The sequence below is a fragment of the Eucyclogobius newberryi genome, unplaced genomic scaffold (genome assembly GCF_026437365.1).
Source record: "Eucyclogobius newberryi isolate DKJ021-1_F unplaced genomic scaffold, fEucNew1.0.hap1 SCAF_18, whole genome shotgun sequence".
In the NCBI taxonomy this organism is placed as follows: domain Eukaryota; kingdom Metazoa; phylum Chordata; class Actinopteri; order Gobiiformes; family Gobiidae; genus Eucyclogobius; species Eucyclogobius newberryi.
This window is the reverse complement of record NW_027315812.1, coordinates 16,378,343-16,392,287: the sequence shown is the minus strand read 5'-3', so window position 1 is coordinate 16,392,287 and position 13,945 is coordinate 16,378,343. Positions and strand designations below refer to the sequence as shown.

The 13,945-nt window shown below is 38.4% G+C and overlaps 2 protein-coding genes and 1 non-coding gene across 3 annotated transcripts; 1 reads left to right on the top strand and 2 right to left on the bottom strand.

The window, feature by feature from the left end:
* Positions 1-290: 290 nt before the first annotated feature.
* Positions 291-1,690, bottom strand: cmbl (carboxymethylenebutenolidase homolog (Pseudomonas)). The gene is made up of 6 exons (XM_072450708.1): positions 1,601-1,690; positions 1,303-1,517; positions 1,098-1,205; positions 869-1,011; positions 564-655; positions 291-486 (listed from the first exon to the last, which is right to left on the bottom strand). Exons 2-6 carry the CDS (start codon positions 1,515-1,517, stop codon positions 307-309), a joined length of 738 nt encoding a protein of 245 aa, XP_072306809.1. The 5' UTR covers positions 1,601-1,690; the 3' UTR covers positions 291-306.
* Positions 1,691-1,921: 231 nt separating this feature from the next.
* On the bottom strand, positions 1,922-1,995 carry trnat-agu (transfer RNA threonine (anticodon AGU)). The gene has a single exon. It is a non-coding gene; the product is annotated as a tRNA-Thr (tRNA).
* A 510-nt stretch (positions 1,996-2,505) lies between these two features.
* Positions 2,506-13,635, top strand: LOC140364524 (E3 ubiquitin-protein ligase MARCHF6-like). Its single transcript, XM_072450697.1, has 25 exons — positions 2,506-2,855; positions 5,098-5,194; positions 6,217-6,290; positions 6,370-6,513; positions 6,666-6,738; positions 6,818-6,986; positions 7,094-7,268; positions 7,559-7,620; positions 7,714-7,746; positions 7,816-7,867; positions 8,110-8,168; positions 8,246-8,326; positions 8,435-8,503; positions 8,869-8,943; positions 9,267-9,401; positions 9,472-9,692; positions 9,783-9,920; positions 10,366-10,582; positions 10,673-10,742; positions 10,850-11,031; positions 11,460-11,594; positions 11,671-11,760; positions 12,242-12,374; positions 12,504-12,639; positions 12,730-13,635. Exons 1-25 carry the CDS (start codon positions 2,837-2,839, stop codon positions 12,815-12,817), a joined length of 2,727 nt encoding a protein of 908 aa, XP_072306798.1. The 5' UTR covers positions 2,506-2,836; the 3' UTR covers positions 12,818-13,635.
* The last annotated feature ends 310 nt before the right edge of the window (positions 13,636-13,945 follow it).

The following is a 13,945-nucleotide window of genomic DNA, read 5'->3' as shown; positions in this document are numbered from 1 at the left end:
CTCTCTTTATTCTGAAGGCCCACCCATCACAATCTGGCTGGAGTGGACTGTGCAGGTCAAGCGTCATGCCCACAGAAATCTAGCATGTACTACACGATAGCCTAATGGCAATTGATTTCAAGTTTTTGTGCGGTATTTTTTTATTTTTATGAACAATAAATTACTATCTTTAAAAGGGTAATTATACTAATATTGAATCAATCTTGTATATTATTACCGGTATTCGATTTTCACAGGCTAACAAAACTGGCGGTATAAATAATTGGTTGCAATATCAGTTATTCAGACAATTTTTAGTAATAGAGGTTACATGTATTTATTGAGCCAGTTCAGCATGTCTCTCCTGGCCTCCTGGATCTGGGCTGTATCTTCTGGGTTAATGTCCTCCCTCTTGCGGTGAACAAATCCGTGGGTCTGTCCAGGAAAGATTTTAACCTGATAGTCCACTTTGCATTTCTCCTTTAGTTTGGCTTCAAGGACTTTCACCTGAAGAGTGGAGATATAAGGTGAGGTGTATCAAAATAGGTTTAAGAGCTTTTCCAAAGTATCAATGTAAGCTGTACCTGGTCAAGAGGAATATGGTTATCCTTCTCCCCAAAGATGAAAAGGGTGGGGCTTTTTAGGTCATACTTGTCCTCCATCATGCGTATGACTCCTGGAGGAAAATGGTACTATGACTGGAAAATCTTAATACGGTACAAGTCTTTGCTATTGAATGTGGTTCACTTTCGACAGATTCTTTCATCTGTGTGGCCGAACTGATTGAGCTCTGTATCAATTTAAAATTGTTGGTTAAATGATTTCATCCTTGCTACCTATAGAGAAGTAGTTTAAGTCTGGATAGCCAGGTACCATATATGCTTATTACCATATACTGAGACTCCAGCTTTGATTTCAGGATACTGCAGAGAGATGTAGTGCGTGGCAATGCCTCCCCAGCAAAATCCCACCACTCCAATATGTTTGGCCCCACACTTGTTTTTGAGAAACGCCATGGTTACATCAACTTCTCTAAAAATGTAAAATATCTAGTTAGCAACTTAGACAGTAAAGACAGAGAAATGTTTGTATTTACATATGGAAAATGTTAGGCCTACTTTTTAATGTTGGTGGCCTTTTTGTCTTCAAGCCACTCCTCAAATATGGACCAATCATGTGATGGACTCCATGGCTCTTTTCCAACAAAGAAGTCTGGACACACAGCACTGCACGTAGAGACAATATTATTGATCATATGTAAACATTAACCTGTAATTAAAAAGTGAAAGTCTTGTCTTTTATATAGATTAACATTTTACTCACATGTATCCATTGGAGGCCAACATATCCGCGATGTATCTAGTGTTAGGAAGTTTCCATCCAAATATGTCCTGTATAATAATGACGGCCTTCTCGGATGCAGCTGTAGGCTTTACTACGTAAGCATGAATGTGCTCCAGCTGAACTTCCTGACCCAGACCTCCATACTCCATTCGATCCCCGATGTTACACGGACACGGTTTTGCCTCATTTGCCATCTGAGATTTGATATAAAACATACCAATAACTGTAAATACGTTTCGTTTAGAAATATAGCTACTATTTCATGCATGCTACATACCGCGATGCTTTGACAATACTTGCAAAGACTGAAAGTAGGAGTGGCTGGTCAGGCAAAAGTGTTGCGGGACTTTGGCGATTCGACTTTGAGTCACAAATCTGCTGCAGAGTTAGTTTGACTCGCAGTGTGGCGTTATTGCTGAGGTAGTGACGAGACAGCGTTGGACATTTCAAAATAAAAGCATAATTGTGTTGTATGTTTGTGTGCGTGACCAGAGTGGCCTTCGTGTACTGCGGTAGTTTGTGTATTTTAAACGCACATTTATGCAACAAGCCAAACGTCTACATCATCACGAAACGCAACAAACGTGCAGAGTACAAAAGGCACCGCTGGGATTCGAACCCAGGATCTCCTGTTTACTAGACAGGCGCTTTGACCAACTAAGCCACGGCGCCGGATGACCATTGGGGCAACAAAGAGGGAAAATAAACAATGCACTAGGTGTAATAATAGGAAGGACGTGAGGGTTTTTGAAACATTAATTTCAATAAGGAGGGTACAGGTTAGGTACACGTGACACTACAACCTTCTATAACTTCTATAACCCCTGATCTGGAAATTCAACGGTAAAACAAATGCTGTTAACTCGAATAAGCCGCACTTATGCAGTAAAACTAAAAATCACGGGTTTCCTTTATCAAAAATGCTATCTATTATTGAATCAAAAATAATGATGTAAAAAAACAACTGTAAATAACTCTTGATTTGTCTCATTGTATGTTATTTTGTATGTTATTGAAATCACATAATGTTCCACTTCACGTTTGCCTCCATTCAGATATTTAGAGCGTATTTGTCTGTATTTATCTGTATTTGTCTGTATTTGTCTGTATTTGTCTGTATTTGTCTATGTCTTCACTTTCACGGTAAGCTGAATATTTAGGCGAAGTAGGGGTTAGTGCGCATGCGTGGTCACGTGATTAGCTTGCGATTTGTCTCCACGGTGGGTCTGTCATTTCAACTATGGCGAGGATGTAATGTTCTACGATACAGTATTGTAGCCTGGGGAAAAAAACAACTTCACGGCACCAAAGTCAGTCTAGATGCAATAGTAAATCACTTGTCAACCGCGATTGTGTCTGCGTCGACTCCATTTCACGTTGCTCAATGAATTCCAGACAGGACAGGGCACAGTCGTCTTGCTAGCTTAAACCGGCTAGTAAAGCCATATTATTTCTCGTTCATGGAGTCGTCGTGCAGTGGACGATCGTAAACAACTGGCGCAAAGAGACCAAGATGGATCCAGTCGAGGAAGGTAATTAATACCGTTGCAGCTTGTCACATTTGTGGAAATTTAGCATTAGCTTCGAAACGCGTCACTCAAACAACAGTCTGCGCTGAGCTGGCCTGCTAAAGTACATATGTGTCCTCTCCAAATACAGCAGCTTTTAACACTCAATTTAACCAACGTTAGAGAAAGTGGCCGATGTTCATTTGTTTTACGTGGGGCCCAGTATTAATGGCCCAAGTATTTCTGTCCGAGGCACAGGTAATATATGAAAATCACTAGCGCTAGAAGTCATGGTGTCATCAGCTACGTGTTATGGAGCTTTCTCGTGTATCTCACCTCATTGTGCAAGTTAGCAGGTGTCCCGGCCTTTAGTCCCGGACATCCCAACATGTTTTGTCTCTATTACATCCGAGGTATTGTCAGACACCCTGGAGATATCATGTACCAGCCTTTTTATAATCATTTTAACTCGAATTACTAGTATACTGCCTTTGATAACTATTATTTCTTATTTCAATACGAGTGTTGTCCTAAACGAACCTACAGAAGGATTTTTATATACAACAAAGGCAGAGCAAGTTTATTTGTAGAGCACAAGGTAACAAGAAAACGCAATTTACTTTAAAAAAAAAAAAAAAAAAAAAAAAAGTGTAAATCAAATGTTTATAGTCATACAGCTAAACTTTTGAACTAGAGGCCTGTCTCACATCTTAAGGGACATTTCATTTAAAAGTCTGTTCTTAGATAGAGTGTGCCAAAGAATATTCTGTTTTTCAAATACTCTTAATTAGGGCTGGGCAATTAATTGAAAGATCCACAGATCAAGATTGGGGTCATGTGAAATTGTCAATTATTTGGGAGGGTTTTTGAATCAAGGGTCCCCAGTCGATCCTATGTCAGTAAAAACATGTGGTTTTGAATAGAGGTCAGACTTTGGAGGAATAAATTGTAATATTTGTTTTAAATAGCACAGATTGAAAGTGTGTGTAGTTTTTTTCATGAAATAATTACTAAAAGCCTTTTTTACTTTGTTTTTGGAAAGACCAAATAAAATCCAATACAAAATCGAGACTGATCATTATGAGAAAAATATTATTAAGATTATAATTTTTTTCCATTTCGCCCAGCTTTACAGTCAATATCTGTTATTTTCAACTTGAAATAATTCCATGAAGTAACAAGTGTTATTGTACCCTTGGTCCTAGTCCACCTACCAGGGGTCTGTCTAACATGTGGAAGTGGGAGGGATTCACTGTTTTTGAAAAACACACATTTTGAACCATAAACCTTATAATTTTACTGTGATTTCAACTGACTTCATTTACGTGTATGAATAATGCCACCACAACCTGCAGATTTGTTGGCCTGTTAATGGTTCATATTCCTGTAATTACTTGACTTGTCAACATGACACATTTCAACATCTTCTCTGTCAGTATAAATAAAAAACTAAGTTATTTTTTTCACGTTTGCTTTGTAAAAATCTATTGTTGAAATCAAAGACGTGATTAGGGCTGGGCCATATCATATCGCTCGAAGATATTTCATCATTTACTTTGTAATTTTGAGTTTGGCATATTGTGATATAATTACACATGTACTGCAGCTGACTTTCCTCTCATTTACCGTGGGAGCCATTGGAGGTAGACAGTTACAGCTAACATCCCGCCGCTTTAACAGGGCTCGGCAGAGGCTATAAACACTTATAATTACAGAGAAATGTTACTTACAGAACATACTACTACTACTACAAACTACTTACAACTTTGAATGTAATGGTCTTTCACAAGTTAGTAACGATTTTAGAAATGTATTTAGTCTTACATCAGTTATGATGTAAATTTAATAATTATTTCAAATGTTCTCTTTTATATAGCAATACAAGTTTAAGGCCATATGCCTTGGCCTAATCCCTAACAAGTAATTATGAGGGTTAACATTTGTGCGTCATACATCTGGATATTTCTTTCAAATAGTTATATGGAGCAGTGCCTTAAATTTAATTGAATAAAGAGTTAAGCGTGAGCGTTAAGAGCCTATAAAACAAAATATTTGCATTTACACAAAGTACACCAATCTTTCCTTGGTTAACTGCGCTGTGAGTTCCAAAGTATTTTCCTTAAGGTGGACAAATACCAAAATGCCAGTGCATTGCCATCAAATGAAGCACAGGTGGTCACTGCGACCAACAGACTTTAATAAAACCTCATGTAATGAAAGAATCTTCTGCTGCCCTGCTTCTTTTATATTCTTGTGCTTGTGGCAGATATTTGCCGCGTGTGTCGCTCTGAGGGGACGCCGGACAAACCGCTGTACCATCCATGTGTCTGCACTGGCAGTATTAAGTTCATCCACCAAGAATGGTAAGAGCATTCCACATCACAGACTCTTCCTGATGTTCACGATGGGCGATACTGGAATTAAACTCTTCATATCTCAACATTGTTTTTTTGTTTTTTTTTTCCCCAATGACAATATTCAGAAAGCTTAATGGCAATGATCAATCAGAAATGTGCTAAAGACCTGTCTGTGTCGTGGTTAAGGTTCAAGAATCACACAAAATGCAAATGGACTGTAAAGTGAACCACCAAAGAGCAGAAATATAGTGTTTTTAATCTGCTCCTTTTTGCAGTAATCTTTTAATACTTTTTGTGACTCTACTATTCAAATTTAGCATATTGCCAATCAATATTTGCTTTGATACAAGTTTTTAGTACATTTAAAAAGGGCTGTACATACATGCAATAATGATCCAGAAGTGACTTTATTTTCCACAAACATCACATTAATATATTGATAGAAATATGTTTATGATTTAAGACTCTTGAGCTTGCTTTGTGTTACAGCAATTAAAGGGCTCAAACAGTCCAGTCCGAATTGATTTGAATGCCCAAAAAAGAAAAGTATCAATTCCATAATACAGATAATAAAGTTAATGCAAAAGTCCTTTGTGTATCTGATGTCTAACAGAGGATTTATAGTTTATATAGTATAGTGTAAATGAAATGGCAGTGTTTCCTAAGTTTACAGATTCCTCTACATTTATATTTCACATGTAAAGCACATGTTCATGTGTCGTTCTGCCTGTTATGTATGACAGTTTGTGTGGTTTATCAGCACTGAGCCCTGAGCCCTGGTCCGCACTCCACTCGGCGTCACACTCTAATCTAAATCTACAAAGCCGGGGAAGGAAGATTATGTCATCAGAAATGGCCCTGTAGAACTTTGTTGTTTGTACAAAAAAAACTAACTAGGTCTTTCTGATTCTTTGTTTTTGATTTAGCAAATCAATTGCAGTGATCATTCTTAATCCTGATAATGGATTTTCTGATAATTATGTTGACTGTAATGTAAAATCCTGAGCTGTTGTAATTCTGATTTTCAGTTTAGTCCAGTGGCTGAAGCATAGTAGAAAGGAGTACTGTGAATTATGCAAACACAGATTTGCATTCACGCCCAGTAAGTGACCATTTACATGTATAACTACCGGTACTACATGAAGTACAGTTCATATCAGTTGTACTGTTTTTCTCTGCAGTCTACTCTCCAGACATGCCCTCCCGTTTGCCCATCCAGGACATTTGTGCTGGTCTCCTCACCAGTGTGGGCACAGCCATCCGCTACTGGTTCCATTACACATTGGTGGCTTTCGCTTGGCTTGGAGTCGTTCCTCTCACTGCATGCAAGTGAAATCTGCCAACATCAACACAGTAGTTAATAAGACCCTAGATGAAATATTCACCTAAATATCAGGGTCATAAGTTAAATTTAATTGTACTATATTTTTATGACAAAATATTGATGATGTATTTTCTTATGTTTATTTTGATCCAGGTCGCATCTACAAGTGTCTTTTTACTGGCTCTGTGAGCTCACTTTTAACTCTTCCTTTGGACATGCTCTCGACGTGAGTTCTACACAAAAGTGCAAATAACATCAGATATTCATCATTCATTTTTTTGTCTTTTCTGTGCTTAATTCTACAGTGAAAACCTGCTTGCAGACTGCCTTCAAGGTTGTTTTGTGGTCACTTGCACATTGTGTGCATTCATCAGCCTGGTGTGGCTAAGAGAACAAATAGTCCATGGTGGTGCACCTCAGTGGTTAGAGCAGCACCAGCCTCCGCCCCCAAATGCAGCTGGACAAGCAAATGAGGTTTTCTGATTTAATTTTTTTTTTACAAACAAGACGTGTAGCATCAATTCACCTCCAGTACCCATAGTCACTATCGATTCCAGTTTAGTGTTGACCCTTTCCTCCAGGCACCAGCGGCTGGCCAAGGAGCAGCAGATGATCCTCCTGCTCCCCAGCCTGTCCCGGCTGATCCTCCGGCCGAGCCAGAGCCCCCTGATGCCCCTCCTGACCAAGGTGAGGAGCCTGAGCTGGAAGAGGAGGGAGCGGCTCCTGAGGATCAAGACGCAAACAATGGAGCACAGGGTAAACTACTCTTCTTTCATCAAGTACCTAATAGTGTCGAACACGATTAAACAATTGCTACATTTCTGTTTATGGAAATGCTCAGTGTTTCCAAAACAAATACATTTGTACACACTAATTTCCAAAGAGCCATGTGCAACTATTTGTGGTTAATGGGCTGCCTGTCTACCTCGGCTATTTGAATACAAACACTTGTGTCGAAGTTGTGTCCTATGAAAAAAGCCTATGAGTCAAATGGGAGCATGGATTATGGGTAATGAAAGTTCATTTTATTGTATTTTCTATTATAGATGACATGAACTGGAATGCTTTGGAGTGGGACAGAGCGGCTGAGGAGCTCACCTGGGAAAGGGTAAGCATTTATACTGCGTACAAAAAGAGTTATTTAAGCAATAGAATTGTTATATTGTTCAGGATTATAATTTTATTGTTTCCTCTTCTACAGATGCTTGGCCTTGATGGATCATTAGTATTTTTGGTGAGTTTAGTTTGTTTTATTAACGATGTACATTGTCAGTTTAAGTTGTTCTGTACATTTAATCCACAGGAGCATGTGTTTTGGGTTGTTTCTCTGAATACACTTTTTATCCTGGTATTTGGTGAGTATATTTTTGTCTCTGAGATTCACCTCTGCTATAGTAAGTTAACTGAAGCTAAAAAGCGTTTTTTATAAAGTAAACAATACAAAATTAGTTGCTTGTTTCATTTGATTTTATGTCAGTCATTAAATATCTTCCACATAAACCAGATAATGATTATTCAATTACTAATTTAGTTGACAATTATTTCAATATTGGCTTGTTTCAACCCTAAAATGTATTAATTTCCCCACTTATTTCAGCATTTTGTCCCTACCACATTGGACACTTTTCTGTGGTTGGTCTTGGTTTTGAAGAATATGTAAGGATTTCTATATTTCTATCCTACATATTTTTGTTTTATTTAGTGGGATAACTATAGTGTCATTTCTGTTTAAGGTTCAAGCATCTCATTTTGAGGGATTAATTACAACCATTGTGGGGTACATCTTGCTGGCTATGACCCTGATCCTCTGTCATGTATCCTTTTTTTGTCTTGAATAAATATTATAACATTATTTACTTTACGACCAAGCTTTTGACTTCATAGGATTGTAAATATTGTCTAATCCTTAATGGTATGTTAAGGGACTTGCTGCCTTGGTCAGATTTCAGCGTTCCCGGCGTCTCCTTGGCGTCTGCTACATTGTTGTCAAGGTAAGATTCTGGACATTCCTGGTTTATTTTGTTTGTTAAAGTAAAAACCTGTGGACACATCATTTATTGTAGGCTTTTCAAAGTATATCCAGACCCTAGTCAACAAAAAATAGCATTGAGACCAGATTTTTAAGTATCAATATTGAAAAAGGACAATATTTGATCATTTTGGATTTCTTTAAAATGATCTGTATTTAAAGTAATGTAAGACCACATGGAAACATTAAAGGATCTACTACTATCTAGTGTTGTATGTGTGTTTCAAAATTGGCATCATGTCTTGTCCTTAGTATCAAAATCAAGCGTGACAACTGATGACAACGCCTGCTTGTTTCTGATCTACTGCTTTGCCTCGTCTTACACAGGTCTCTCTGTTGGTGGTCGTGGAAATAGGCGTGTTTCCGCTCATCTGTGGCTGGTGGCTTGACATCTGCTCCTTGGTAAGAACCTTTTTCCACTGTATTTGCAACCCGCGTCTGTTTTGCAAAGGATGTAGCAATTTGTACAACGGGCAAAAGCAAACAGGAAGTCAATATTGGCATGTGCCCCTCAACTTGAGAAACGGCTCCACTTCTTCTGACCTAAAGTGGCTAACAATGATGTCCTACAAGCAACAAGGAACTATATATTCCTTGTCAGCAAAGTCTAGGTTTTTTGTACTAACTAAACATTTCTTAGTATTTTTTAAATTAATAAAACAATCTCACTTGTTGAACTGGGATTGCTAATGAAACGAAAACTAAATAACTTTTTTTCCCTGCAGGAGATGTTTGATGCCTCACTCAAAGACCGAGAGTTGAGTTTTAAATCGGCTCCTGGCACAACCATGTTTCTCCATTGGCTCGTGGGAATGGTCTATGTTTTCTATTTTGCTTCGTTCATCCTGCTTCTGAGAGAGGTATGTTATGTCAAATATGCCATTGGCTTTTATTATTTACAGTTCTTCAATCCTTTTCTTCTATCATCAGGTTTTAAGACCTGGAGTGCTGTGGTTTTTGAGAAACCTCAATGACCCAGATTTTAACCCGGTTCAGGAAATGATTCACCTGCCCATCTACAGACATCTGAGGCGTTTCATTTTGTCTGTGGTTGTCTTTGGATCTATTGTTCTGCTCATGCTCTGGCTTCCCATCAGACTGATCAAACTACTGTTGCCTACATTCCTCCCATACAATGTCATGCTCTACAGGTAATACTGCAGTGTTGTCAAAGTAGAAGATGTCCTATATGAAGTTCAGTCAGTATACCACAAGTGAATATGTTGTCTTTCCTCCCTCAGTGACGCTCCGGTCAGTGAGTTGTCGTTGGAGCTTCTGTTACTTCAAGTTGTGCTGCCCGCTTTGTTGGAGCAGGGACACACCCGGCAGTGGCTCAAAGGCCTGGTCAGAGCATGGACCGTCAGCGCTGGATATTTACTGTAGGCGCACGCAAAACCCACTTACATGTTACACGGCTCACGGTTTATAGACCCTTTACAAGGGTGTAAAGGAATACATTCCCAATTAATTTCAATGAACAAATTATTTTTAGCCTCAGAATATAATAAAATCTTAATGTATGTGAATTTGTTGTGTCAGAGCATGTATTTTACCTTTTTATTTTACATATTACTATTATAAACACTTGATTGTTAGGTTTCTTCCAGAATTGTAGGCTCATATTAGTTCTTTACTCTACCCACATATTACTAAATGTTAGAAAATCATTATCTGATGTCAATAATTCATTGAAAATGTATTATGTTCAGCTTTACTTCTCCAATTGCCATGTCAGTATATTGAATATGCAGATGACCTAGAGTTTTAAAGGGTCTATATAATATGTTTGTCTAATACATTATTCATTTTGCTGTGTCTTCTCAGGGATCTTCATTCATACCTCCTTGGAGAGCAGGAAGATAATGATGCAAACCAGCCCGTCAACAACAACAATAACAACCCTGCTCCCGGTCACCTTAACAACAATAATCCAGCTCCAGCTGTTGGAGAGGGGCTACATGCAGCCCACCAGGCCATTCTTCAACAGGGAGGACCAGTAGGCTTTCAACCTTACCACCGACCCCTTCGCTTCCCTTTCAGAGTAGGTCTAAAGGGGAAAAATTACATTCCTTAGAGAATTATTGTATATGAATGCTTTATTAATGTGATAAAATGATTATTTTTGTCTTAGGTTGTGTTGCTGATTGCGTTCATGTGCATTACTCTGCTGGTGGCCAGTCTGCTCTGCCTAACACTACCAGGTATGAAATGGACATTTACAGAGAAAAACCCAAACCACGATTAGAGACTATGGTTCCTTTCCTATGATCAATAACTCTGTTATGCTAATATTATTTATACTTTTCAGTGTTTGCTGGCCGTTGGCTGATGTCTTTCTGGACTGGAAGCTCTAAAATCCATGAGTTGTACACAGCAGCATGTGGCCTTTATGTGTGCTGGCTGTCTATCCGTGGAGTCACTGTGATGCTGGCGTGGATGCCCCAGGGACGCACCGTCATCATGCGCAAAGTCCAGGAGTGGACACTTATGGTATGTACAGTTAAGTTTGTATGCAAATACTAGAATGTAATGATGTCTTATTACCACAAGGGGCAGCCTAGAGCCAGTATTACTGTATTTATTACATGGTGAATTATTGGCATGGCAGAATTATTCAAAAGTTGATCCAAATAATTTATACTGTATTGTGTTCCATTATTGCACTATTTACTATGACACACAACAATATAACCTTATTAACCATGTAATGTATAGCCTTCAGCTTCCTGTTGTATGCAAACCTTTGAGGACTTTTTTCCCATTACAAGATAATATTTAGTTTTAAATTGTTTGTGGCTTGCCATCTTTTTAAAATGAACACAATTGAGACTAGGGAAGCCCTACTATTAACAAGCATGTCCTATAGTAAGTGTAATTACAAATAAATAACATGTTTTTTTTCTCCAACTTTGCTGTAGATTGTTAAGACCCTGGTTGTGGCACTGTTGGTTGCGGGTGTGATTCCTCTGCTGCTTGGACTGCTGTTTGAATTGGTCATTGTTGCTCCACTGAGAGTCCCATTGGACCAAACGCCTCTTTTCTACCCCTGGCAGGTACTGTAAGATCACCATCCTGAGAATATTCAGTAACAGGCTGATGTAAATAATTAACATTTCTTTTCTGATAAAGGACTGGGCTCTTGGAGTTCTTCATGCCAAAATCATTGCTGCAATCACACTAATGGGACCTCAGTGGTGGTTGAAGACAGTTATTGAGCAGGTACAGTATCTGTGAGGGTCAATCCCAAAGCCTCATCTGTTTATATTAAATGTGGTGTGGATAAACATGCTGACACGGAGGTCCACACCAGCGCAAGTCAACCATGAACTAGACGAGTACAGTCATTAACCTCCATGGAGATATTATTTGTTTTGCATCGATGGATAGATAAATGTCCCACACTTGCAATATGGACAGGCCGCAGCATCGTGAGTTCAAATCCAGCTCTAGCAATTTGCTGCATGTCCTTCCCCTCTCTTTCCCATTTCACACTAAACACCTGTCCAATAAAGCCTAAGGGCCAAAAACTACAATAGAATACAATAAAATCTACATGGTGAAAAGCTGGATATTTTACATTTAATACCATACCGTTAAACATTCAAGGAAAAGTGGATCCCGCACCAGAAAAGTTACATAGCGCACCTTTTTAGCGATGTTATTATATTCATGTATTTCAAGTTTTTTTCTTTTCTTTTAGGTTTATGCAAATGGTATTCGCAACATTGATCTCCAGTTTATAATCCGTAAACTGGCGGCTCCTGTCATCATGGTTTTGCTGCTGTCCTTGAGTGTGCCCTATGTAATCGCTGCTGGCGTGGTACCTGCTGTGGGTGAGTGTCAAGTGAATTGTTTTCCTATTTTGAAACATATTTTGAAACATATTTTATACTTCCATTTTATTCATATTGTTGCATGCGTTTAATATTTATGTTGTTGTTTTCTTTTCTTTTTTTACACAGGAGTAACCTCAGAGATGGAGATCCTAATGCAGAGGAGGATATACCCTTTTCTGCTGATGGTGGTTTCACTCATCGGTATCCTCTCCTTCCAGATCCGACAGTTTAAACGGCTTTACGAACACATAAAAAATGACAAGTAAGAAATTGTGTTTTTATAGATGTGTTTTTAGATTAGAAGTGTTAGAATTGTCCTTTTGTAAATAAATGAAATGCATTTGCGTTACAGATACCTGGTTGGACAAAGACTTGTAAACTATGAACGAAAGACTGGAAGAACAAGCTCAGTTCATACCTCTAATCCAGTGATGGATTAGTATGTTGTACTATATTCTGGCACACACCCATTTCATCTTCAGCCTGTACATCTGTCAGTCTTGGTGGATTTGGTGGGTTTCTGAATTGTGCCCATTTATTTTGGGACATAGAGATGTATAATAACAGGGCTATTCAACTTAAGGCCCTGGGGCCAGATCAGGCTTTTTCTTGTTTTCTGGTTTAATTTTGGGTCAGTACTAGTTAAAACCTGGTTTGGCGCTGGCTTAATTATTTTTTAAATATTACTTTAGACCTTATTTGTATCTGGTTTCTACCTAGTTTGATTCTGGGTTAGACTTAGTTCAGACCTGATTGGTTGTCCTAGGTTAGCTCTGCTTCATTATTGGAATGGCTCATTTGCAGATCAGTGTTGTTTTTAATCCTTTTCTATTTTATTTTTTCACAAATCTAATTTAGCAGTAAATATTTTACTCTAATCTTAGTTGCACAAAGGATATTTTGTGCAACCCCCCAATTGGATCAATAGTGGTGACATGTCCTTTCTGGCCCAGAGGCCACGGCCCCCTGAGAAATCTGTCTCTCAGGAAAACTACCTTAAGTTGAATGGTCCTGTATTATAATCATGGAGCAGCTCCCCTCTGGAAAGAGATGGAAACAGAACAATGTTTAGAGATTGATTTCAACATTTGTAATGTCCTTCATGCCTTGCTTTGTGAGGTGCTGCCTGATAATTGTACATGTGTAAATATTTTGAACACAAACTTTGTCTTAAAGAAAACATGGATTAATGCAATGATTATTGTACATCTTAAAAGTGTATGTATAATTTATTAAATAAAACTTACAATTTAGCTTTGATTCTTGTACGGTATTTTTTTTTTTCTAAATCCATGCCGTACATTGTGTTAAATGCTTAAAGATTTATTTAGTGACACATCTCACTGTACAAGGATAATGTAAATACATTATTGCTTATATTCATGAAATAACAAGACTTACTAGGCCGTCATATGCCTTTCCATCGATGGTGAATTTTTGGAACGAGTGAACCTTATTCCTAATTCCGCTGTTGGCATTTGATATTCTAGCCTGTTCTGTCTATCCAGAGGTGATGCCCCTGACTTCACCAGCCCCCCCCCCCCCGCGCCCTCCGGCCGCGCTAAAGT